Consider the following 27732-nt stretch of genomic DNA (forward strand, 5'->3'; position numbering starts at 1 on the left):
AGTACAAGAGCCTTTCATATGCTTATAAGCATTGAGAAATTCTAAGAGACTAGAGGGTGCACTCCCTTCTTCAGACAGTTTTCCAGGGAACTCTGATTTGGGAAATGCTGGCATAGACATTCACTTAATATAAGTTTGTACTTGATGTCACTTACTAGTATTGGACAAATTACTTAAAGCTATGTAAAGCAGCACTGGCTACATAATTTGTGGGATACAGTACAAAATGAAAATGCAAAACCTCTTGGTCAAATATTAAGAATTTCAAGAGAGCAACAGCAGAGCATTAAACCAATTATACATCCTTCTGAGTGTGGAGACCTGTGTGACTGCAGAGACTGCACACTCATGAAGGTGGCCCTGGTTATAAGTTTCAATTTCCTCAACTATCAAATGTAGGTAATACCTATTTCATGGGATTATTGTGAGAATTAAATCAGAAATATACATAAAGGTCCTAACAGTGTCTGTCACAGAATAGGCAATAGTAACTTGTTTGTAATCCAAAGGCATTTATAGTCATGTTCAATAAATATTTATTGAGTGTCTGTTATGTGCTGGGCTTGGTGCCAGGTACTCAGGGTACTTATTATAAAGGAGATAGATAAGGCCCCTGTCTTCAGGTATATTATTGTATAGTAGAAAAGACAGTGAAAAAGTAAATGAACAAGACAGTTATAAATTGTGATAAGAGCTATAAAGGTAAAAATATGGTGCCAGTAAGGGAAATAGTAGAGAGGATCTCCTTTAAATTGGGTGGTCAAACAAATCCTCTTCTAGGAAGTAATATTTGAGATCAGAAGGATGAAAACGAGCTTTTCATGGGAACAGCAGGAGGAAGAATGTTCCAGGTGGAAAGATTAGCTAGTGCAAAGTCCCTGAAGTAGGTGAGAACATGGCATTTTGAGAACTGAAAGTAGGCCAGTGTGTCTTTAACGTAGAGAGCAGAAAAGAGAATGATAAAAAATGAGGCTGAGGAGGGGAGGTAGAGAGGGCCCAGATCATGAGAACACCTTGTAGGATGAGAATTTTGGATTTTATACCAAGAACAATGAAAAGCTCTTGAAGGATTTTGGGCAGGGAAGTGACATGATCTAATTGGTATCTGTAGAAGATTGTTTTGGCTGCTGCATAGGAAGGAACCAGTAGATGGGCAAGAATAGATTAGTAGGATGCTATTTGGTCAGTCTAGGAAGGAGGTGACAGTGCCCTAGACTTGGGTGGTATTTGAGGATATAGTGGTAAATAAATGGATTCGAGGCTTATTTTGAAAGTATAAATGTTAGGCCTTGCTAATTGATTGGATGTAGAGGATTGAAGGAAAAGTACTCATAACATTTTTCTGAGCAACTGGATAGCACCACTTAACTTTGACAAGATGCCTGAGGAGGGTTTTGTGTGCGGGGACAGAGGAGTATAGAAATCAAGAACTCAGGTTTAGACATGTAAAGTTGAGGATCCTTTGGGACATCTAAGTGGAGATGGTGGTGATGGAGGTACTAGTTAGAGTTGTTGTCTGGGATTCTGTAATTACTAACTCTTGCTGTCACCACATTAGATTACTGGGAAATATTCAGAAGACATCTAAAAGAAAAATACCTAAAGATAGGAGTTGATAAATGTTATCACCATGGCAAGCATATAGAATCACAACTGCTTCTTGTAAAAGACCATGGTATATCAGAAGAGACACCATGTGGAATTCCTCAACAAGATCATTTTATTGACATGGAACATGTATTTGATCCTAGTGAAGAGGGCTCCAGCTCATCCCGAACTGTGGTGCTTCAGGGATGTGCTGGGACTGGGAAACAGCTGTGGTGCACAAGTTCATGTTTGACTGGGCAGCAGGAACGGTCACTCCAGGGAGGTTTGACTATCTCATCTCTGTCAACTGAGAGAAATCTGCCATATTGCTAACCTTAGTGCTGCTGACCTTATCACTAACACTTTTCAAGATATAAATGGACCAATCTTGGACACTATTCTCATATATCCAGAGAAGATTCTGTTCATTCTCGATGGATTTCCTGACCTGCAGGACCCTGTTGGTGACCAAGAAGAGGATCTTAGTGTTCACCCCCAGGAGAGGAAGCCAGTAGAGGGTCTCTTGTGCAGTTTTGTGAGGAAAAAACTGCTCCCTGATTCCTCCCTCCTGATAACTGCCCGGCCTACAACCATGAAGCTCCACTCTGTTAAAACAACCTATCCAGGCAGAGATCTTACGGTTTACAGATACTGAAAAGACAGCATATTTACTGAGCCAGTTTTCAGGTGCTAATACATCAATGAAAGTCTTTTACGATCTTTGAGAGAATGAGGACCTTGACTTTATGTCTTCACTTCCCATCGTCTCCTGGATGATATGCAGTGTCCTGCAGTCACAGGGAGATGGTGACAGGACTCTCTTGAGGTCACTTCAGACCATGACTGATGTGTATTTATTCTACTTTTCCAAGTGCCTCAAAACCCTTACAGGCATCTCAGTATGGGAGGGACAAAGTTGCCTGTGGGGTCTTTGCTATTTGGCTGCAGAAGGTCTGCAAAACCATCAGGTTTTGTTTGCAGTCAGTGACCTCAGAAGACATGGGATAGGAGTGTGTGATACCAACTGCATTTTTCTCGGTCGATTTTTGAAAAAGGCTGAAGGAGCTGTCAGTGTCTATACTTTCCTTCACTTCAGTTTCCAAGAGTTCTTGACTGCTGTCTTCCATGCCCTGAAGAATGACAATAGCTGGATTTTTTTTTTTTTTTTTATCAAGCAGAGAAAATGTGGCAAGAAATGTTCTAACAATATGGAAAAGGTTTTTCATCACTAATGATGCAATTCTTATTTGGCCTCTTACATAAAGGGAAAGGAAAGGCTGTGGAAACTACTTTTGGAATAAAACTTTCCCCAGGACTTCGAGAGGGGTTACTGAAGTGGACTGAGAGAGAAATAAAGGATAAGGCTTCTAGGTTACAGATTGAGCTGGTGGACCTGTTTCACTGTTTGTATGAGATTCAGGAAAAAGAAAATGCAAAAAGGATAATTGATGATTTACAGTCAATTATACTGCTTTAACCTACCTATACAAAAATGGACATTCCGGCTATGTCCTTCTGTGTAAAAAGCAGTCACAGTCACCTGTCAAGTGTCTCTGACGTGTCAGCACCTACTTGGATTTGAAGAGGAAGAGCGAGCCTCAACATTCGTGCCACTAGCCTTGACACTTAATCAGTGTGTATATCCATTCTTTCCTCCAGTTTTTGGCCTTCCCAGACAATGGGGACTGTACTAGTCACTCTGTGTGTGTGTGCGTGTGTGTGTGTGTGTGTGTGTGTGTGTATTAGTATTCATTGTCACTGTGTGGATGTGGTTTGTAATTCTAAAGTGTTATGAGCATGTAAGGTCATCAAGTTGATCATTCAGGACTCTGCTATTTTGGTGTAATGACCATTCTGGAAAAAGGTATAAAACCTAACTTTCAATTGGTTGTCACTCTCCTCTACATATACTTCATCACTGAGGCCTCACGGAACTTCAGGTTAGTAAGGGGCAGAGGTACACTCCTGTATGATCTTGCTATAAATCCTGGTTATTTCCACCAGAGCTTGCAACTTCACAGAAGGTCATGAGCTGAAGTTGAAAGAGGCTTAGGTAAATTACTTTTATAATACGGACTCTGTATACCATAAAATACAGTCCCACTGGCTTATTGACTAAAGCAGCAAAGAAGACTTATACCTGTGTTATCTAGAAAATGCTGTAAGTCAGTTCTCAATATGGATTAAGATTGATAATGCTTCTCCCTTAGTTTTCAGGCCAGTTGAGGGGCAGGGGACTGGGAGGAGAGGGATCAGAAGAAAGCTCCACTTGAGGAATGAAATAACTCAAGTTGTATCACTTATAGTTGTATTTCTTGAGTGGGCAATAGCATAAAGGTGGAAATGAGCATGGGGTATGTGGGTTTGAGGGAAATGAGAGGGAGGGAGGCATTAACAAAAATTTGTGTTTGGAACTAGAGGGGGAGGTTTAATGGACTCAGAATTGTGAAAGACCTTGCCTACAAGGCCTTGACCAATTCTGTGTATGTATATAATATACAGCTTTATTCCAGCTGTATATTATAAAGTAAAATAATGGACTGATACATTTAAAGTTGAAACACTGATGGAAGCAAAGCATCTTCTGGTTCATTCTGGGTTTTCAGAAAGTCAACCTTAGATGGAGTCCTCCCCCATAACCCTTATTGCCTTTGTCAGAGGGTTTAAACTCTTATCAAAAATTTAACCCAACATTCTTCTTTCCCAAGCATATTGGCTATGTAAAAGTTTACTATTGAGCTTTCCTGGTTTTTAATTATTGTTATTAATTCTTCTATTAGTACTAACAACCAAGAACCAGTTATATTGTAAAGTTAGCTTGGGCAAGTCACTTGATGTCTCAGAGCATGTGCAAAACGGTGATTATAATACTTGTTATTGGATTAAGGGCCAGATAAGATAATTTGTGAAAATAAAGTGCATACCTCAGTGCCTGGCACATAGTAACATGGTTTTGGAGTCAGACCTGAGTAATGACCTCAGTTCTGTACCTACCTATGTGACCTTGTGCAGATTACTTTTTGTGCCCAAATTTCCTTATCTGCAAAATGGGGTAATACTTCTTAAGGTTTTGGGAAGGGGTAAATTAGTACTACTAGCAAAGTAACAAAAGTCAAATAAGCCTTTTACTTAAAGTTTTATTTTAAATTACTTTTTATTTCCTCATCTCTTTTAGGTCCTTTCAGCTGTGCAGTTTGCCAGTGTCTCAGCTACACCTGCTCTGCCAAGCACTGCGTAATCCATACTGTAAAATCAAAGACCTGAGGTAAGTTGAACTTTGCTTTAAACTCTTAGGTATTTGCAGGTAAAGATTAGGTTGCTAGAAATTGCACTCCCAGCTGACTGGACCTGAAAATAAAATATAGCTAGTTTTCGGCTTCTCCACAGTGGAGCAACAAATGAAGAGATGTGCTACAGGCCTAGAAGGAGCAGGAAGGAGTCAGGCACAGATCTCTGCCCGCCCATCCTGCCTTTTCCCCTTTTGTATGTACTGTTTTTCTGTAATGAGTAAGTGGACGGTTTTAACACCTGAGAGATAGATTTGGGTGTGCTGCCCCACTTGGATCTGCCACCCCTTTTCCTCCTAGACTGCCACTGCTCTCCCCCTTAGTTTTCTTTCAGTTGGGTCCTATCCTACTCCATGCAGCTTGACGATCCTTTTCTCTCCCTCCATTTCCCATCTTCACCCACTAGTTATTCCCCAAAGTACCTGAAGAGGATCCCACCCCTGCCCTGCCCTTCCATCTTCACTTACTTCCAAGCACTTTGTCCACAACACACACACAAGCAGGTGCCCCCTTGTTTTAACACCCCTTTGCCTTGTAGATCAATGTCTGCTCTTCTTCTTTCCTCCAGTCCCAAAGGAAAAGGCAGCCCTTCCAAGCAACCCAAGCCACCCAAGCCAGTAAATTCACTTATTTTTGTATTTTTGTGAATACTTATTTTACTTTCATAACACAGAAGTATATAAAGAAAGAAAAGCCCTCCACCCAACTGCCCCATACCCCATCCCACCCTATATCCCCATACCCTGCTGCCTCCTATCCCCTGACCCTGAGCCCGCCAGGTACCTTGTTTGCTAAATGTATTTCCAGACCATTTTATATGCTTACACAAACATAAAACTGTAACATAAGACAAACATGAATATATAAATTTATAACATTCATATACACACAAAACTTTGGGTTTTGTTTTTTGTTTTTTTTTTTTTACAAAAACAAACGCGACCTTGTCCATGAATTTTTTTTTTTTCATTTAACAATACAGGGGCCATGCCTCTGATACAGTATGCAAAATCTACCACATTCTTTCACATGTTTTTTGCATTTTCAAGCTTTCTTCAGCTATCTCCTTCTCCATGGCTCAAATTTCTCCCATATTCAAAAGAACCGGCCAGGCACGGTGGCTCACGCCTGTAATCTCAGCACTTGGGAGGCTGAGGCAGGTGGATTGCCTGAGGTCAGGAGTTCGAGACCAGCCTGGCTAACATGATCTCTACTGAAATTACAAAAATTAGCCAGGCGTGGTGGCACATGCCTGTAGTCCCAGCTACTCGGGAGGCTAAGGCAGGAGAATCACTTGAACACGGGAGGCAGAGGTTGGAGTGAGCCAAGATTGCGCCACTGCACTCTAGCCTGGGCAACAGAGCGAGACTCCGTCTCAAAAAAAAAAAAAGAAAGAAAGAAAGAAAAAAAAATCCTCTCTCAACTGAGTATCCCACTTCAATCCTTCCCTTCACAGCCAAGAATCCTTGAGGAAGAGCCTCCCTCACTGACTCCACATCATCCTCACTCACTCCTCACTTCTGCAGTTTGGCTTCTGCCCCTGCCACTCCCCTAGATCTGCTGGAAGATCCAAAGTAAATGCCAGACCCAATGGATACTTTTCAGCTCCTATATGAGAGGGCCCCTCAGCTTCATTGACCTTTTTCTCCTAATTCTTCCCCTGTTCTGACTACTCCTAAGTACCTCATTTTCCAACCAGGGACAATTTTGCCCTCTAGTGGACATGTGGCAGTATCTGGAGGCATTTTTGGCTGTCACAACCCGGGCTCTGAGGGGTGGATGCCCTTGGCAACTAGTGGGTAGAGGCTAGGAATTCTTCTAAACATCCTACAATGTACTGGACAGCCCCCTGCAACAAAGAATTATCCAGCTCCAAATGTCAAGAGTACTGAGATTAGGAAACCCTGCCCTAGAGATGTATAAAGAAACTCAAAGACATTTCTGAAAACTGCAGGCTAGGAACCTGACCCTCAATCCTGATTATTGTTCATCCCCAACAGGAAAAAACCTAAAAATCAAGTTTAGCTGCAGCAGAGATGTCCCAGGGCCATGACGGCTTCTTAGTCTCTATGTCCACAGGTCCTGGGCAATGTCCAGGGCTCCTTCAGTTGTGTCTCAGTCTGGTCCAGGTGGAGCTCCTTCTCATCCTTCCACCTGTGGGCTAAAACATACATGTAGCCCCCATCAACAAAACTTAGTCATCAGAGGGAGAGAAGCAGACTAACCTGTCACCTACCCCCTTACCCTACCCACTCCTATCCTCCTCCACCTCACCCCTTCCCTCTAGAAGTTGATTTCCCATTGGGATATGTTTCTGTTCTGTTCTACATTTCTGAATTCACTGAGAGCTTTGTAGCCAGATTTCCCTCCCACATTTATCATTGCGGTGGTGGGTTGGGGGACAGAATCTCTCAAGATGGCACCATGCTTTGGTTCATAGTCTAGACCAGCAAACCCTCTGAGCACTATCAGTTGCTGATTCACCTCCTTGGCAGTGGCGGTTCTCTTTTCAGATCTGACTGTCCCAGGTTCTACTCACTGGGTACTGGAAAGGATTCTCCTATCATGGGGCCATACAGTCATAGCAGTCTGCACCTGCATGATGCTGGTGTCTTCTGTAGGTAGGTCTAAGGGATTCCCTTAGGAGTGGCAAATCTCTGCTGTGTTGATTTGAGTCAGGATGAACCTGGGGTTCATCCCAGGCCTGTTTTGATTGTTTCTTGTGCTATAACTCACTCAGAGCATGAATTGATTGTTTCTTGTGATATAACTCACTCAGAGCATGAATAAACTTCCTATCCAGTTCATTCATGGAAACTCTTGGGATTCAGGAATCTCCACTGCTCACCACACCCTGATGCAACTCCCCAGCAAGTCCCACCATTTTCTTTAATGGTCTTTTGTTCACAATTGCTCTTCTGGTACAAACGTCTGACTTGGAAATAATCTTGCTCTCAGAACAGAAACTCACTCAAATTAGTTTAAAGTAAAGGGGATCTGTGTAAAGTAGATTTTCATGTAGCACAACTACAGGAAGTGAAAAGTGATTGGGCCACCACTACTCTCTCCCTCTCTCTGGAGTCACAGGATGAACTCCTCTATGCCTGTCTGCTCCCTGAAACCTCATACTGGTGTCCTCTAAAAGACACTTGACTCTGTAAAGCATCCAGTTCTGTTTCCCCACAGCCAGGGCCAGGCCTCAGCTATGGCCTTGGTGTCCATGGCTCTGACCCTGGCCCCAACTCCAAGTGACCCACTGCTTCATTGCCCAACACCATTCTGACTGTGGAATCTGCCTGTCTGTTCAGATTTTCTAACATAAAAAATTCATTTGGCTCAGGATTGGTCAAATATCCACTCCTGCTCCAATTATCTAAGGCCTACATGAAGGGAGGGAGTGGAGGTGTTACATACTGCCCAGGTCCACCAGGCACTTAAGATAGGGAGCTAGAGACACACACACAAATAAAAACTGCAGTAGTTCTGGAGTGTTGACTACTAATACTCTGAAATACAAAGGGAGTCATTAAAACATGTCTCTCCCTGCCTGTCATCTACATCCTCCCACCCACAACCCCACGTCCCCCCACCCCATTGTCCAATCTTCCCACTCATCCCCTTTCCCCCACTTCACCCAGTCCCCCTCCCACCCCTCCCCTCTCCCCCTGAAGACTGATTTCCCATTGAGATACATTTCTGTTCTATTTTACATTTCTGAATTTACTGAGGCCTTTGCAGCCAGATTCGCCTCCCACAGAGGAAGCAATTTTCCCTCCGTGAAAAATTCACAGCTTTACACCACGGGCAGTCCCAGTCCCCTGGCCTGCGATACACTGGAGGTCTTCTCTGTTGATGAGGTTCGGAGTCTCTCCTGTCTCTTGGGGGCTCTTGAGGGTCTATTCCCTGGGCCCCCACATCAGACCACAGGCTAGCATCAGAGGCCCCCCAGTTGGAAGGCATCTGAGTTGGAACCGGTGCTGGGACCTTTGCTGGTGAAGGGGGTGTAGTGGGTATGGCTGAGAAGGCGGACAAAGGGCATGGGTATGAGTATGTGAATGAGGTAGGGAGCTGGACAGGAAGAGGCTCCAGTGAGGCTGTGGACCCAGGCCCAGAGAAGTAAGACAGGGCTGTTTGTGCTGACCTGAGATCCTGCTCCCTCTGCCCCCCAAAGGTGTAATTTGCCTGCTCCACAGCTCCCAGAGGATGCCTGAAGCCTCCTCCCAGCCCCTGCAAGGCCTCCTCAGGGGCAGGCCCCGCCTCTGCATACCTCTCCTCTCCTTCTCCTTCAGCAGCACCAGCAGCAGCCACCGCCTCCTTTTCCTGCTCACCTGCTCCTTCTGTCCAATCCCCTCTGGCAGTGGCCAGGCCTGGAAACACTGTAGCCTGGCCCTGCCGCTGGGGAGATGCCAGCTCCTGGAGAGAAGTAGGCAGAGCTGAAACACATTCTGGGGACAGGGCAGGGGGTCCGGGCAGGTTGGGACAGGGCAGGGGCATTGGGCAGGGGCCATTCGGGGGATCTTACAGCATGGAGGAGCTTCCATCTCAGCATGTCCCGCTCTCTCTGCGCCTCCGCAAGGCTGGTCTGGGTTATCCGCAACTGGAAGGTCGCCTTATTGCATTCCATCTCCTGCTGTTCTTTGAATTCCGTCAGGTTTGAGGCCAAGACCATCGCAGCTAATCTGTGCAGTTTGGCAAAGCCTTGCAGCCACTGCACCCTGCGGTTTTGTAACTGTCCCTGCCTGTGGGCAAAGCGCACGCCCAAGGCCAAGCTGCCCCAGGTACAGGCCTCTTTGACCTCGCTGGGCACCTCGCTGTCCTCCAGGATGGCCCAGAGCTTGTCTTCCACCTCCTCCCAGGATAAGGATATATTCTCGAGGTAGAACTCGGGGCCTTTCGTGTGCCTGGCCATTTTCTCGTTGATGAAGGCCACCACGTTGCTGTGCCGGAACCCACTACTGGGGTCCTCAGGTCTCAAGGCCATGATGGCCTAGGGGTTTAACGGTTTCACTAGCCCTGTGTTGATGGAGCAGCCAATAGGTTCCTTTCTTCCCCCTTAGCCCCTCCCTTCATCAGTCTTCTCCCACCCTCTTGCCCCCACCCTCCACTCTCTGACAAGACCCTCCTAATGACCCTCTGACAGGCTAGTCCTACCCTAGGGCACCTCCCACCAGGCCTCACCTCTTCAGCCAAGGGCCAGGGGAAGTACAGGTCAACCTCACTGCCTAACACGCCTGAAGAGAGGGTGGCCTCTTTCTAGGGCTTCGAGGGAAAAGAAGCCTCAGGGCCAACCGTGGAGGCTTTTACACTGGGACTGTTCCAATTTCCAGAGATTGTAGGGTTGAAAGGGAGTGAGTGAGGATGGCCTCTGCCACTCCACTGGGACATAAGGGAACCCGCCACATGGTTGGGAGACCTTGAAGGCTGAAAGAAACAGGAGTGGTCCGGAAGGACTTAGAACCAAAAAAAGTATTTGTGAACACGTTGAAGACTCATCCCTCCCCACCATAATGGTTTGTCCCATGCCAGGGGAGTTTCGCCCCCCAAATGGAATATTCCAGAGCAGGAAACAGCCCCAACCCCTCAGTTGCCCTTGGGGGAAGAGGGTGGAGCCAGGGGCGGAGCTTATTCTCTATTTGCTCAGGGCTAAACATCCCAGACACCCTAACAAATCCTGGCCCGCCCTTCCTCCCCCAGCTCCTCTTTCCTCACTCTCCTCCCATGACCCCTTCTCCCACTCCTCTCCCACTGAAACTTTTTGAATCTTGAAGCAACTGTGGGAGAGGGTTAGGAGTAGCACAAATACACCTTTATACGAAAACCTGAAATATCAGAGATCTTCCATCAAAGGGATATGAATATGTCTCTTAAAACCTTCGGCCAGGCGCAGTGGCTCATGCCTGTAATCTCAGCACTTTGGGAGACCGAGGTGGGCGGATCACGAGGTCAGAATATCGAGACCATCCTGGCTAACATGGTGAAACCCCGTCTCTACTAAAATTACAAAAAATTAACCGGGTGTGGTGGCACGCACATGTAGCCCCAGCTACTCGGGAGGCTGAGGCAGGATAATCGCTTGAACCTGCGAGGCGGAGGTTGCAGTGAGCGGAGATCACACCACTGCCCTGTAGCCTGGGCGAAAGAGTGAGACTCCGTCTCAAACAAACAAACAAACAAGCAAACCAAAAAAACTTGGATGACTTTCTGAGACCCACAAGACAAACCAGACAAATCTCAGGTCGAGTCCAACGTTGCTACTTATCATATGACATCGTACTGTAACTGAATCTGTTTCTACCTATGGGTCTATGATGATGGCCAATGACAAAAGGGCATGTAAAGTTATAAGAGTAATGTTTTCTATGATCCCATATTTGTAAAATGTTGAAATTATGTATGTGTGGTTGCATATGTTTTTATGTTTCCATAATCTTGGAGAACAGAATGAGGGAGGATATATAGCAGACTCAACATTAGTTATCTCTGGGAAGTGGGGTTGGACTGGAGGTTCGAAAAAAGTTTTTAACTTTTTAAAATACATTTTTCTCTAATTTCGCTTGTTATAAAGAGCATATAACTAACTATATGTATGCATACATCACAAATCTGGAAAGTTATATACTAACACTTTAACAGTGGTTATGTTTGGGTAATAGGAATACAGTACTTTAAAAAATATTCTTTACGTTTTTCTCTATTGTAAAATTGTTTATAATAAACATGTGTTACGTTTTTCAAAATTGAAAAAAAAGTTTCTCCCAGTAACAGCTGATCATTGTAAATAATTTTTAAGTACTTGGAAAGTACTTCTATAATCCTACCCTTCCTTCAGCCTGGGTGATAATCCCTCTTAATAGTTATATAGTCTTTTAAGATAGACCAGAGCAAGTAGTTTTTAGTTTTTCAAACGAATCATCTTCTGTGTTACTCTGTGGCCCTTGCACAGGCTACTCTGTGCATGTACAGATTGTTCCTCATCCCCTCCTGCTCTCTCCACTCCCATTCTCTTCATTCACCTAACTCCTATACAGTTTCTATTCCCTTTTCATGATAGTGTTCAAACATTTCTTCCTCTTGTATTTCCTGATTCTGCAGACCCCACGTCAAGCTAGGCTGAATTGTGCAACCCTTTTATGTCCCCATAACAACTTGTGCATATGTCTGGCAGTACTTTTCACACTGTATTGTAATCTGTGATTTTCTTGTCATTTTTCTCCATCAACTGGGGATTCCTTGAGGGTTTAGTCTGTGTCTTAATTATCTTTGTGTTTTCAACATCTAGCACAGTGCTAAGCACCCAATATATTAATTATTGAATGAATTGAAATAATTTATTACATCAGCAAGGTGCTAGCAAGTATCTCTAAAGATATCCTATTTTTTGTTTGTTTGTTTATGAAATGTACTTTTTCTCCACACAGACGGATTTGATTTTCTGTCGCCTCACAGCTTCTTGTGGTAGGGACCTCTCCTTAGTATTTGAAACTAACCAGCATCTGACAGATTTAGAATTTGTAAAAAATACCCTCGAAGATTCAGGAATGAAACTTCTGTGTGAAGGATTAAAACAGCCCAACTGTGTATTACAGACATTGAGGTAATTGTAGCAGGATAATTTGTTATTTGATATTCTTATTTTGGGGGTCAATTTCTATTTCTGTTGGAGGAGAGTGTGAATATGGTAATGAGTTCATTCTTCTGTTCTCTAAAGGTTTTTCTGGCGCCTTATCTCTTCTTCTTGTGGGGCTCTAGCAGCTGTTCTTAGCACCAATCAGTGGCTCACCGAACTGGAATTTAGTGAGACAAAACTGGAAGCTTCAGCTTTGAAATTGCTCTGTGAAGGCTTAAAAGATACAAATTGCAAATTACAGAAGCTCAAGTAAGTTGTAACTGTTAGTTTTCATTCTGCAAGAATATTTGAAAAATATGCAACTCAAGACGGATGTCTTAGGATCAAAACACATTTCAAGGAGTCATGAAGAGGAGGAATAAATGTGGCAGTCCCTAAAGTTGTTTCTGTGTAACAAGTTTAGGAAGACAATTTTCATTTTAAGTGGAAATATTATCAATAACAATAATAATAACTCATGTTTAGGAATTATTGAGTAGTAAGCATTGTGCTGAGTATGCACAAATTGTTTTGCTCTGCACAATAGCTGTGAGAGGTCCAGATTATTATTCTTATTTTTGCGGATGAGAAAATGGAGGAGGTCCAATGTAGTCAGGGTAAAAAATATGGCAAAGGCCCAATTCAAACCTCAGATGTGTCTGACTTCAAGTCCACGATAATCACATTAATTTAAAAAAAGTGTTATACATGTTAGTCAAGGTTCTCCAGAGAAACAGAACTAATTGTGTGTGTGTGTGTGTGTGTGTGTGTGTGTGTGTGTGGAGAGAGAGAAAGAGAAAGAGAGAGAGAGCCAGAGCCAGAAACAGATTTATTTTTAAAAATTGGCTTATGCGGTTATGAAGACTGGCAAGTCCAAAATCTGAATGGTAGGCCAGCAGGCTAGAGAATTGGGAAAGAGTCAATGTTGTGGTTTGAGCCTGAAGGTTGTCTGGTGGTAGAACTCCCTTTTCTGAGGAAGTCAGTCTTTTTCTATTAAGGCTTTCAACTGACTGGATGAAGCCAAACCATGTTATGGAGGATAATCTACTTTACTCAAAATGTACTGATTAAAATGTTAATCTCATCTGAAAAGTACTTTCACAGAAACATCTAGAATAATACTTGACAAAATATCTGGGTACCATGGCCTAGCCAAGTTGACGTATAAAATTAATCATCACAATATGGGATTATTTTAAGCAAAAGCTCTTTAGCATTCGAGTGTTCTGAAATCCACTTTGAAAACTTCGGGAGGCTGAGGCGGGGAGATCATGAGGTCAGGAGATCGAGACCATCCTGGCCAACATGATGAAACCCCGTCTCTACTAAAAATACGAAAGTTAGCGGGGCGTGGTGGCGTGCACCTGTAGTCCCAGCTACTCAGGAGGCTGAGGCAGGAGAGTCGCTTGAACCCGGGAAGCAGAGGTTACAGTGAGCTGAGATCGTGCCACTGCACTCCAACCTGGGCAACAGAGCCAGAATCCATCTCCCCCCACAACAAAAAAAGAAGAAGAAAAGAAACAATGGAAAGATTTAAAGGCTGTAGTGTATATCTAGAAATTCTTGAAAGCGATAGGAGAAAAAGTTGATGGAAAAAGGTTCAAGGAATTGGACTACTTAATATGGAGAAACAAAGATTAAGAAGATAGGGACATCAGTAAGAACCACTCTTTGTGACAAAGAAATAATATTATGAGCTGGGCCTCTCTAAAGATGGCAAATTAATAATGATATTTAGATAAGAGGAAAAGAAGGACCTTATTATTGTGTGTGAGATGGGGTCTCACTGGAGTGCAGTGGCATGATCTCAGCTCACTGCAACCTCTGCCTCCTGAGTTCAATCTATCTTCCTACCTCAACTTCCTGAGTAGCCGGGACTACAGACATGTGCCACAATGCCTAGTTAGTTTTGTTTGTTTGTTTTGTTTTGTTTTTTAAAGATGGGCTTTTGCCATGTTGCCCAGGATGCTTTCAAACTCATGGGCTCAAGCAGCCCACCCACCTCGGCCTCCTGAAGTGCTGGGATTATAGACGTGAACCACAAGAAAGACCTTTTGCTTATAAAATTTATGATTATTGGATTCATCTCCTGGGATTTGAAAGAAGATATGAGATAGAGTGTTAAATTCATACAGGGATTTAAAATGAGATTAGATTTCTTAATATTTTCTCTCAACCTTTTCTTGGGCAGTCAACATTTACTGAGTTTCCACTGTGGGACATATTGTTATGAAATTATTGCCCAAGTCCTTGCCATGGGGATAAGGGGCTGTGACATGCTCAAGACTGGGCATCTTGTATCTGTGGGTCTTGATTTTCTGTGTTCATGCAATATTGTTGATAGGGAGTGAGTAGTACACTAAAAAGTGGTCAATTCTGTCTCTGTACACCCTTCCCTTCAGGTTATGTGCTAGCCTTCTCCCAGAAGGCTCAGAAGCTGTCTGCAGGTATCTTTCTTGTGTTCTTATTTGCAACCCAGACCTCACTGAGCTGGACCCGAGTGAAAATCCCTTGGCGGACATAGGGGTGAAGTATCTTTGTGTGGGTCTCAGACATTCCAACTGCAAAGTGGAGAAACTAGAGTAAGTTCCTTAGAACTTATCTGGTGTCATGTAATGACTATTGAACTTGTTGTGTGCCTGCTATGTGCTTGGTGCTTGCTAGAAGTTATCTCACTTTAATCCCTCCTTACAATAACCATATAAGGTGGATTTTTAAAATCCTCATTGTACAGATGAGGAAACTGGAGTTCAGGGAGAAAAATGACTGTTCCACAGTCACACTACTAATAAGTCAGAATGTGACTCCAAAATCTGTCTCCAAATCTCATGGTCTATCTAGTGTACCACAGCTGTGTATGTTTATAGGAATGACAGTTAAATATTAACTATATAAAGAGTATCTACTATGTACCCAACATTGGGCTAGATGTGAGTGGAGTTACCAAAAGTTCTGCAAATGACAAGGCTGTCCTTAGGACACAGATGTGTGTCAAATTCCACAAAATCATTTGAAATGCCAGATGAGCCCAGGGGAGAGGAGAAGGTCACTGTGAGCTAGACACCTCAGGAAGAGGTTCTGAGAGGAAAGTAGGGCAGGGGCTAGAACTTAAAGGATGGCGAGGACTTAGCTAAGTGGGCAGATGGGCAGAACATTTCCAGGAAGCCAAAATGATGGCAGAGGCTGATTTTTCTTTTCTTTTTCTCTGGATAGCTTGAGCACCTGTCACTCCACAGATGCTAGCTGTGTGGAGCTCTCTTCTTTCTTACAAGTGAGTCAGGCTTTAAAAGAGCTGTTTGTGTTTGCCAATGTCTTGGGGAACACAGGAGTACAGCATCTCTATGAAGGTCTGCAGCACACAAAGGGTATAATTGAGAATCTTGTGTAAGTGTCTGCTTGTCCTTGTCCTTCTCATGGGCCTTGGGATTTGAGAGTCAGTGGGACACCCTGCTGCCATAGATAACAGCCACCTTGTCTTCCTCATCCCTCTAAGCTTTCTGAATATTCCCTCTCTGCAGCTTGTTGTGAACCCCTTGCCCAAGTCCTGAGCTCCACCCGGAGCCTGACAAGGCTGATTCTGATTAATAACAAAATTGAAGATATGGGACTGAAATTGCTCTGTGAAGGATTAAAACAGCCTGACTGTCATTTAAAAGATCTGGCGTAAGTATCGTGGACTATAGCCATGGGCAAAGTTTCCTGATGTTTCAGCAACTCCCAAAATTAAATGAGTATTTTTTGGCCTGGTGAATAAATCTCCAAGGAAGCAGTAAATGAAGAACCAAATAATTTACAGGGAATAAATCATTCTTTCTCCACAGTCTCTCCCTGGCCTTGGCCCAAGGGAATTTTTTTTTTGCATGACACTCTGATTTCTTAAGTTGTTGTTGTTTTTTTTTTTTTCTAATGGGCAAACACAATTCTTAAAGTGACCCAGGGCAGATGCAATGATGCCAGCCTTCTCTACCTTACTTCCTGGCAGGTTGTGGACCTGTCACCTGTCTGGGGCATGTTGTCAGGATTTGTGCAATGCACTCTACACCAATGAACACCTGAGAGACCTTGACTTCAGTGACAATGCCTTAGGGGACGAGGGCATGCGGGTGCTGTGTGAAGGGCTGAAATGCCCCTGTTGTAAACTACAGACTTTGTGGTATGTGCACAGGGACTCTGTCTACTGGGCCTCTATTCTAGACTGTATTTGAAAGGGAGGGCCACTGGGAACTTGTGATAAAAGCGATTACTTTCTTGAATCTTCGATCACTCACAGGTTAGCAGAATGTCATCTCACAGATGCATGCTGTGGAGCCCTCGCCTCTGTCCTCAACAGAGATGAGAACCTAACATTGCTAGACTTAAGTGGAAACGACCTCAAGGATTTTGGAGTGCAGATGTTATGTGATGCACTGATACATCCAATATGTAAACTTCAGACATTCTAGTAAGTCACTGGCGAGGGAAGTGGAAGGGAAGGGGTCAAGACAGGCATATTGGGTTTGGTCATAGCCCATTGTAGTGAGGAAAGAGAAGAAAAGCTGAGGGCAGGCCAAGCCTACTTTATCTTACTAGTAAAGTAAGTGAAATTGCCAATAGGCCTATCCTCCCTGGACATGATCAGGGAGAGGCAAAGGACGGTCTTCTCTGTTATCAACCTGCTAAAGGAAGTAACATGGTGTAAGAAAAAGAACATAGGATTTAGGATTTGCTAGGTTTGGCTTAAATTCTAGGTCTAGCATCTACTAGCTATCTGACCATGCTTGCTTAATGTTAGTATCCTTGTCTAAAAAATGGTGATAATGCTAGTACCTGACTATCTGGGGTTAACATAGGCATTGAATTGAGACTGCAATTATGAATGTGCCTAGTACAACCCCTTTGCACATAGGAGGTACTTTATAAATGTTGCCCTCTTTCCATTTCCACTTCTAACTGCTAGAGGACTTGAGGTATACATTTTGAGAGTCTTCCAACACTCAAGGGATGAAGCTATAATGGTGCAGTTACAGAGGATGGAGGTCTTGGCCCCCTCTGGTCAGTGTCTGTCTGTCAGCTCAGCAGGCTGGCATTATACACAAAGTAATTCTTAATTAAAATACAGCAGTGCTCTGTTGGCAGCTAACCAGTGACCAAATGGCCGTTCGTTTCTGGCATTCAGAACTGGAACATATAATGGAAAGTAAAGGCCGAGTGCAAAAATTCTACATTCCAAAGCCAATTTGATGGATAAATGAGAACAGCATAAAAGCCTGATTACGAGTCTGGCTAAAACAGAAGCTGGTTCTCTACTAGCCAGGTGAAGTCTGTTAGTTTTGAAGGCCCAAGAGTGTGGTGATTCCTACCCAAGCAAAGGGAATTATTTACAACATGATAAGCCTCAGAGGTTAGGAATGTCTGTGGTGTCTTTCTCAGAAAGAAGTGGATGGAATCTTTATTATCAACAGGCTGAAATAAGCTCAACAATCAACCTTAATGTTTCTTTAAATGTAGAGTAATTTAATGTGGTAGCATTCCACAGTGTTGATGCTATAATAAAGTTCCTAAGTAGCAGAAAGGAGAAATCATTTTGTCAGTGATGGCATGCCATTTTTTTTTTATTGTAAGTTGTTGTGGCATTTCTTATTTTGCTCATGCTTTGTCTTTTAACCAATACACTTCCATTGTGTTTTCAGTCCAACCTTCAAACCCTTAAAATTGTCAATCCAGTTGATAGCAGTGTGCAATAATAGCTCTGAGTACAAAATAAAGGACACACACATACAAAGTAGACACAATTTGCTGACTTCAAATACATTTTAAATGTTAGAGTGTATATCAGACAAAACTGAAGTCAATATAAATATATGCTTACCCAAGTAAAGTGAGTAGAATATATAGATCATTTAGTGTGGTGAGTTGGACAGGAATAAATCCAGGAGAGTCTCCTAGAATGGGTAGTCGTATCTGAATATTGGAAAGGTTGGAGGAAGGTTATTTTCTAAGACCTGCTTGAGTGCAGGGTCTGAATCCTATTCCTCACCTTATTTTCCCCTGTAAACTTCCTGGCACAGTGCTTTGCATATAGTAAGTACATATAGAAGATCAGTTAGTAATTTGGGGTCAAGGCAAGGAGACAGTTAATGATATGTAATAAAAACAAAAAAACAAAACAAAAAAACAGGTGTCTTGGCTGGGTGCGGTAGCTCGTGTCTGTAATCCCAGCACCTTGCGAGGCCAAGGCAGGCGATCACCTGAGGCCAGGAGTTTGAGACCAGACTGGCAAACATGGTGAGACCTTGTCTCTACTAAAAATACAAAAACATTAGTAGGGCGTAGTGGCCCATGCCTGTAATCCCAGATACTTGAGAGGCTGAGTCAGGAGAATCGCTTGAACCCGGGAGGCGGAGATTGCAGTGAGCTGAGATCATGCCACTGTACTCCAGCCTGGGCGACAAAGTAAAAATTCTGTCTCAAAAAGAAAAAAAAAAAAGCAACAACAGGTTTTTTGACATTCAGAAGGTCAAGTGAAAAGAAGAGGAGGTTGCCTCAAAGGGGAAAAAAAAATACTAATGTTTATTCATTCCATAATCTTTCCACTTGCTGAATATCTCTTATGTACCAGACAGATGTGCCAGGTGCAGAGGAGACAAGAATAAATAAGATAGGAGACATGACCTGTGCTCTTCAGGGGCCAGTGGTCTTAGTAGTAGAGACAGGCACATAAATTGATTAATGCAATGACACACTCATGAGCTATTAAGAGAGCCATGGCAGGATACAATCAACCTAGCCCAGGAGGGTCAGGGAAAGCTTCTTGGAGGAAGAGCCACCTGAGTCGAGTCTTAGGACTGTAGCTAGTGGCAACGGGGGTAAAAGTGGAGAAGGTAGTCCAGACTTAGGCGATAGCATGAGCAAAGGTACGCAGACGATAAATAGCATGGTTTATGGTACTTGATTGGGATAAGGTTGGGGTATCTCTAGGAACTTTGGTATTGCTGGAGCATAAAGTGCAAAGCAGAGTATGTCAAGAAATGAGACTGGGGAGTTAGTCAGGACCTTGTATGCCATGTGTGATGAGTAAGACCTGTTAGCAGAATTCTCAATACAAGTTCAGTCATCTCTTTTTCTCTCACATGCCCTAGTAGTAGTACATTTTGAGGCATCTCCTCACCCCAACTTTCTAAACTGGCCCCAAAGATGGGGCCAGTTTTGCTTTCAAAGCTAGATGGAGAAGCCTTCTACTGTTGCTGCTATTTCTCACTGCCACATCGGGTTGATCTTGAGAACTGACCCTACACAGTCCAACAGAAGCTTGGTGACTGGACAGAGATGCCCTGGCTGGTCCAGCATCCCTGCCAGCCTTGCCTGCAGTGGCATTACACTTGGGCTGCAGAGTTACAGGTATCTTAGTCTTCACCCAAATGTGCAGCTGTTGTTCTATGAAGTACCATATATGTCATGGTGGCTGGGTCTAGAGAAGCTCCTTTCATCAGCCACAGGTACATATGTGGTGAAGCCTGGCCTTGCCCATAAAGATGTAGGCCCTTGATTTGAGCCAGGGATACTACTTAAGTCTTCTTCTTCAAGGTAATTTTATTTCGGAGTCTTCGTGCCTTCCCAGGCACAGGACTTTGGATGAAACGCTGTTCCTCATCTTGATACATATTCCTAATTCTAAATTTGGAAAGAAGAGGTTGTAGGTAACTGGTCTCTTAACTCCCAAAAGACCTCTGGGCTTCCTAAGCAAATTGATCCACTTTTTCCCCAACAGCGAGTTCTACTTATCAGGAAGCAAGACAACTTTTGCTAAATCACTCAAAAAATTCTAAAGGTCTTGTTACACTTCAATGGCATTAAATGTCTACTTACCCTACAATTACATAACTAACAGGGTCACTCATTTCACTTTGCTAGATAAAGATTAGCTTCTATCCACTAAAAACGAAAAGTGATACCTTGCTACACATTTGAAAGAGCTTGTACATTCTTTTGTAGTCAGTGGGTTTTAATCATGGTTACACATACTGAGTTTGAAGGGTGGGGTGGGAGGCAGATGCTCAAGAAGTTTTCTAGTAGGTAGGTGGTTGGATGTAGGAGTGTGCCCTGGGAAGTGATCATCCACAAAGAGGTGATAGCTGAATCTATGAAAGTGCATGAGATCTACTAGGAAAAGTGAGAAGAGAAAAACCTCTCTGGGGAATAAGCCCTAGACAACACCAATTTTAAAGCGATGGATATGGAAAGGAAAACTTAGGAAGAGAACCAGGAGAGAATGGTGTCCTGAAAGCTAAAGAAGAAGTGAATTTCAAGGAAGAAGTGCTCAACAGTATCAAATGCAGCAGAGAGATCCAATAGGATGAGCACTGTGAAGTGTCCACTGGATTTAGCAATTAGCAGGTCATGGAAGACCTTGTCAAGGGCTGTTTTAGTAGTGTGGTAGGGCTGGAAACCATATTGTAGTGACTTGAAGAGATAGATAATAAGCAAATGGAGAAAGAGAGATGAGATTACCTTTAAAAGAAGTTTATGAAAAGGAGAATAGATTCGGGGTTGTAGCTAGAGGCAATTGTGGGACTGGAAGAAGCAGGGATTTGTTTTTTTCCTTTTTTGCCTTGTTTTGAGACAGGCAGATTTGTAGGCCTATAGAAAGGAACCCATAGAGAGGAAGAGGTTGCAGCTACAGGAGTAAAAACTAATGGACTAATGGAGCAGGGCTTTGGACAAGGCAGGGAGGGACAGGACTGATATTTCAAGAGAAAGAGTTAAGAATTTTATCTTTCATCTTTTGAGACTCAAGGAAAGGTGCTAAGGCTGCAGGAGGAGGTAGGTAACTGAGTGGATGAAGTAACTCAGTGGTGCCATGGAGCAAGTGTGAATTGGAATCTTATCCATGGGAATAGGAAAGCTACTGTAGGCATCTCTTGGCTTGACTTAATGCAAGATTTTTTCCCTTTTTCACAGCCTTGACACAGATCCTTTACGTGAAGATGCATTTAGAAAGACGGAAGTTTTAAAAATGAGCAAGCCTGGAATCTGTTGTCTGAGAGAGTGCTTGATATAATTTCAGTTTTCTTAAATTTATTGAAGCTCATTTTATGACCTATCATATGGTCTATCTTGGAGAAAGTTCCATGTGCTGTTGAATAGAATGTGTATTCTGTGGTTGTTGGATGGAATGTTCTGTATATATCTGTTAAGTCCATTTGTTCCAAGGTATAGTTTAAATCCATTGTTTCTTTGTTGACTTTCTGCCTTGATGACCTGTCTAGTACTGTCACTGGACTATCGAAGTCCCCCACTATTATTGTGTTGCTATGTATCTCATTTCTTAAGTCTGTTAGTAATTGTTCTATAAATTTGGGAACTGCAGTGTTAGGTGCATGTATGTTTAGGATTGTGATATTTTCCTGCTGTCCAAGACTTTTTACCATTATATAATGTCTCTCTTTGTCTCTTTTAATGCTGTTGCTTTAAAGTTTGTTTTGTCTGATATAAGAATAGCCACCCTGCTTGCTTTTGGTGTCTGTTTGCATGAAATGCCTTTTTCCACCCCTTTACTTTCAGTTTATGTGAGTCCTTATGTGTTAGATGAGTCTCCTGAAGGCAGCAGTTGGTTGGTGAGCTCTTACACATTCTGCAGTTCGGTATCTTTTTAAGTGGAGCATTCAGGCCATTTACATTCAATGTTAGTATTGAAATATGAGGTACAGTTGTATTTATCATGCTCTTTGTTGCCTGCATACTTTGATTTTTTGTGTTTGTTTTTTATTTTTACTTTTTAACTTGTATTTTTGTTTTATAGGTCCTGTGTGATTTATGCTTTAAAGAGGTTCTGTTTTGATGTGTTTCCAGGACTTGTTTCAAGATTTAGAGCTCCTTGTAGCAGTTCTTGTAGTGGAGGCTTGGTAATGGTGAATTCTCTCAGCATTTGTTTGTCTGAAAACGACTGTATCTTTCCTTCATATGATACTTAGTTTTGCTGGATACAAAATTCTTGGCTGAAAATTGTTTTATTTGAAGAGGCTGAAAACAGGATCCCAAATCCCTTCTAGCTTGTAGGGTTTCTGCTGAGAAATTTGCTGTTAATCTGATAGGTTTTCCTTTGTATGTTACCTGGTGCTTCTGTTTCACAGCTCTTAAGATTCTTTCCTTCGTCTTAACTTTGGATAACCTGATGACAGTGTGCCTAGGCAAAGATCTTTTTGCAATGAATTTCCCGGGCGTTCTTTGTGCTTCTTGTATTTGCATGTCTAGGTCTCCAGCAAGGGTGGGGAAATTTTCCTTGATTATTTCCCCAAATGTGTTTTCCAAGCTTTTAGAAATTTCTTCTTCCTCAGGAACACCAGTTATTCTTAGGTTTGGTCATTTAACATAATTCCAGACTTCTTGGAGGCTTTGTTCGTATTTTCTTATTCTTTTTTCTTTGTCTTTGTTGGATTGGGTTAATGCAAAGACATTGTCTTCGAGCTCTGAATTTCTTTGTTCTACTTGTTCAGTTCTGTTGCCGAGATTTTCCAGAGCATTTCGCATTTCTAAAAGTGTGTCCAAAGTTTCCTGAAATTTTTATTGCTTTTTTTTTAAGCTGTCTAGGTCTTTGAATATTTCTCCCTTAACTTCTTGTATCATTTTTTGGGTTTCCTTGCTTTGGGCTTTGCCTTTCTCTATCCCTCCTTGATTAGCTTAATGACTAACCTCCTGAATTCTTTTTCAGGTAAATCAGGAATTTCTTTTTGGTTTGGATTCATTGCTGGTGAACTAGTATGATTTTTGAGGGGTGTTGACAAGCCTCTTTTTGTCACATTACCAGGGTTGGTTTTCTGGCTCCTTCTCATTTGGGTAGGCTCTATCAGACGGAAGGCCTAGGGCTGAAGGCTGTCGTTCAGATTTTTTTGTCCCATGGGGTGTTCCCTTGATATTGTACTCTTCCCCTTTTCCTGTGGATGTGGCTTCCTGTGAGCCAAACTGCAGTGATTGCTGTCTCTCGTCTGGGTCTAGCCACCCAGCAAGTCTGCCCGGCTCCAGGCTGGTACTGGGGGTTGTCTGCACAGAGTCCTGCGACATGAACCATCTATGGGTCTCTCAGCCATGGATACCAGCGCCTGTTCCTGTGGAGGTGGCAGAGGGCGCAGTGGACTCCATGAGGGTCCTTAGCTTTGGTGGTTTAATGCTCTATTTTTGTGCTGGTTGGCCTCCTGCCAGGAAGTGGCACTTTCCAGAAAACATCAGCTGTAGTAGTGTGAAGAGGGACCAGCGGTGGGCGGAGCCCTAGAACTCCCAAGATTATATGCCTTTTGTCTTCCGCTACCAGGGCGGGTAGGGAAGGACCATCAGGTGCAGGCAAGGCTAGGCATGTCTGAGCTGAGACTCTCCTTGGGCGGGTCTTGCTACAGTGGCTGCAGGGGATGAGGATGAGATTACCAGGTCACTGGAGTTGTGTACCTAGGAGGATTATGGCTGCCTCTGCTGAGTCATGCAGGTTGTCAGGGAAGTGGGGGAAAGCTGGCAGTCACAGGCCTCGCCCAGTTCCCATGCAAACCTAAGGGCCAGTCTCACTTGTACTGTGCCACCCGCCACAGTTTTGAGTCTGTTTTCAGACAGAGGGCAAGACAGGCTTGAAAAGTTGTCCAAGGCTTTCTGCCTCCCAACTGCGAAAGAAAAGGGCTTTAGTTCTTCTACCACTTGTGAAGTCTGTAAGCTGGGTTTGTACCCTCCCCGAGTTCTGGCCAGGAGGCTTCTCACGCCATTCAAATTGTTACAGAGTTCAGCTAGAGATTTCCTTCTCCCTGTGGAGTTTTACCCCCTGCTCCTCTGGCCACCCTCCTGATGGATCCTTATGGTGCCAGGCAGGAATGGGCTTGTTGGGGACCCAGCGAGCTCCCAGGGCCTTTCTGCTGCTTCCTCTACCCCTGTATTTTGCTTGGCTCAGCTCTCTAACTTGACTTAGCTCCAGGTAAAATCAGAAACTTCTCCCGCAAACAGATCTTCAGCTTCTCCAGTGGGGATGTGTGTTCAGGAGAGGAGGGTCTCCCTTTCCAACTTCTGCAGATGGGGCACTTACAGTATTTGGGGTGTCTCCTGGGTCCTGCAGGAGCAGTCCACTTCCTTTGGAAGGTCTGTGGGTCCTTTCAGGATTACTGGTTTGTTCTTGCAGTTAATCTGGAGCTAAAAATCACAATGCCATTTTTATTCTTTTAAAACGTGATGGTTTAGAAGAAAATATAGGGGCAGGGATTTATAAGCATGACATTAAAAACTCAAAGGAAAAGAACGAAAGATTTGATAACATCATAAAACCTCTTTATGAAAAAGTACACAATATATATAAGTAAAAGACTAGTGACAAACTGAAAATACTTATTTGGCACGCATATAAATCACAAGGCTAACATCCATAATGTAAAGAACAACAAATCAGTATGAGAACCACAAAACTTGGAGTGCTTCCACTTTCTCGCAATGATGGGGTAACAGTTACTAGATTTAGTCTGCCATCTTAACAACTCAAAAAATGAGCAAAATATATGAAACAACAATTTTTTGTACATTGGATAACAGGCAGAGTTGGGACAAATAAAAAAAAGATGGTAGATTTAAAAAGAACCATATCATAATCATATTAAAGTTAATGGTCTCACAACAATCCAGTTAAAAGGCTGAGGTTGGTAGAATGGAAAAAATATTGTTTAAAACCCAACTATATGTTGCCTGTAGGAGACATACTTTAAGCATAAAAACACAAATAGGTTAAACATAAAAGATGTTTAACATTAATTTTAAAAAAGCCAGAATGACTATATAATTATCAGAGAAAGCAGACTGCAAGGCAAAGGATATTATCAAGATAAAGAGAGCTATTTCATAATGATAAATAGGCTAATTCATCATGAGGACATAACAATGCTAACTATACATGTATCTAATAACAGACATTCAAAATACATGAAGCAAAAACTGGCTGAACCTAAGAAGTAAACAAATACACAATTGTAGGCAGAGACTTCGACACCTCTCTTTCACTAATTGTTAGACCAAGGAGACAGAAAATCAGTCAGAATATAGAATACTTGAACAACACAAATAACTTGATTTAATTAACATTTCGGTAATACTCAACCAAACAACAGAAAGCATGCTCTTTTCAAGTGTGTGTTGAAAATGTACCAAGATAGACCATATCTGGGTCATATAACAAGTCTCAATAAAGTTAAAGGATTCAAGTCACATGAAGTATATCCTCTGACCACATGGAATTAAATTTAAAAAATAAAGATATATGGAAATTCCCCAAATATTTGGAAATAAATAACACATTTTAAAATAATCAATGGCTCATAAAGGAAGTCTTAAGGGAAATTATAAAGTATTTTAAACTGAATGAAAAACCATAAGATACATGTATTTGTAGAATATAGGCAATGCAGTGCTTTGAGGGAAATGTACTAAACAGCTATATTAGTAAAAAAAAGTTTTAAGTCATTGACTTCAGCTTCCACAATAAGAAACTAGAAAAAGAAAATCAAGTGTAATTCAAAGTAAGTAGAAGAAAGGAAATAATAAATAGAAAAAGAAATCAGTACAATAAAAAAAATAGAAAAAAATCAGTGAAACCAAAGGTTGGTTCTTTGAGAAGATAATAAAATTCATAAACCTTTAGCAAGTTGATTAGGAAAAAAAAGAAGAGAAGACACAACTTCCCGATATCAGGAATGAGAGTGGGCCACCACTACCAATCCTACAGACATTAGAAAGATAAGGCAGTATTATGAATAACTTTATATCAAAATTCTATAAATTTGATTGAATGGACAAATACCTTGAAGAACACAAACTACCAAAGCTAACTCAAGAAAAAAAATAGAAAACCTAAATAGCCCAATACCTAGAAATTAAATTTTATTTGAAAACCTTCCCAAAAAGGAACTTTAGGCATAAATGTCTCCACTGGTGAATTCTACCAAACACCACTTCTACACAAAGAAGAAGAAAAAATAAATGCCACTTCTACACAAAATCTTTGAGAAATTTGAAGTAAACGTTTCCTAACATTCTATGAGGTCAACATTACCCTGCTACCCAAACCAGAAAAAGATATTACAAGGAAAGAAAACTATACCTCAATATCTATCATAGAGATAGATGCAAAAATAACTTAAAATTTTAGCAAATAAAATCCAGCAATATATAATTGATGATTATGAACGATTGGGCTTCATCTTAGAAATGCAAGGATGATGCAACATTCACAAATTTGCATAATTTATCATTTGGACAAACTGAAGAAGAAACATGATTATATCAATAGATGCAGAAGAAAATCATTTGCCAGACTCCAACATTCACTGCTGATAAAAAAAATAATAACTAAGAATATTTAGGAAGTTTTTTAGCCTATAAATAGGGATTTACTTAAGAAAAAAACAAAAAACAAAAAACACTACAGCTAATATCCAGCCTACTGGTGAAATGTTGAAGGTTTACTCCCTAAGTTTGGCAGGGATGTCTCCTCTCACTACATCTGATCAGTATTCTACTGGAAGTTCTAGCCATTGCCATAAGGGGAAAAATAAAGATTAGAATGAAGTAAAATTGGTTTTGCTTCCAGATAACTTGTTCTTCTGTACAGAAAATTCTAAGGAATCTACAAAAAAGCTGCTAGAACTATTAAGTGGGATTAACAAGTTTGCAGGCTATAAGATACATATATAAAAATTAATTGTATTTCTGTATAGTAGCAGCAAACCATCAGGGACGGAAATTTTTAAAAATACCATTTATAATAGCATCAAACATTTGAAATCCTTAAGGGTAAATCTGGCAAAAGATGTGTAAGACTTGTGCACTAAGCATTATGAAGGCTTGCTGAGGTAAATCAAAGACCTAAATAAATGGAGCAATATATCATGTTAATGTATAGGAAAACACAATATTAAGAGATCAATTATTCCCATATTAGTCTCTGGATTCATTGCAATCCCAAGCAAAATCCCAATAGGCATTCTTTTAGTAGAAATTGACAACCTGAATCTCAAGTTCATATGAAACTACAAAGAATCGAGAATTGCTCAAACAACTTTGAAAAATAAGAATAAAGTTAGAGGACTCGCCAGGCGCGGTGGCTCATCCCTATAATCCCAGCACTTTGGGAGGCCAAAGCAGGTGGACCTCTTGAGCTTAGGAGTTCAAGACTAGCCTGGGCAACATGGTGAGACCCTGTCTCTACAAAAAATAAAAAAAAAAAAATTAGCTGGGTGTGGTGCTACACGCCTGTAGTGCAAG

The 27732-nt window shown here is 42.1% G+C and overlaps 3 protein-coding genes across 3 annotated transcripts in view; 2 read left to right on the forward strand and 1 right to left on the reverse strand.

Moving 5' to 3' along the window:
- Positions 1-3117, forward strand: part of LOC126945862 (uncharacterized) — a 37969-nt gene extending 34852 nt beyond the window's left edge. Inside the window, exon 6 of the mRNA XM_050775874.1 lies at positions 1559-3117. Within this exon, the coding sequence (XP_050631831.1) occupies positions 1559-1920 (362 nt within the window). The 3' untranslated portion in view covers positions 1921-3117. The remainder of the gene's footprint in view (positions 1-1558) is intronic.
- LOC126945863 (NACHT, LRR and PYD domains-containing protein 12-like) lies at positions 2822-25278 on the forward strand. The gene is made up of 7 exons (XM_050775875.1): positions 2822-2990; positions 3115-3220; positions 4763-4852; positions 12583-12750; positions 14883-15062; positions 15694-15864; positions 15999-25278. The coding sequence occupies exons 1-7, from the start codon at positions 2822-2824 to the stop codon at positions 16006-16008; spliced, it is 894 nt and encodes a 297-aa protein (XP_050631832.1). The 3' UTR covers positions 16009-25278.
- TEX13B (testis expressed 13B) lies at positions 8745-9892 on the reverse strand. Its single transcript, XM_050777395.1, is given in 3 exon segments — positions 8745-9062; positions 9065-9287; positions 9397-9892. Coding segments are annotated over 3 exon segments (936 nt in total). The 5' UTR covers positions 9856-9892; the 3' UTR covers positions 8745-8808.
- Positions 25279-27732: the final 2454 nt, after the last annotated feature.

Source organism: Macaca thibetana, chromosome X (genome assembly GCF_024542745.1).
Source record: "Macaca thibetana thibetana isolate TM-01 chromosome X, ASM2454274v1, whole genome shotgun sequence".
NCBI lineage: Eukaryota > Metazoa > Chordata > Mammalia > Primates > Cercopithecidae > Macaca > Macaca thibetana.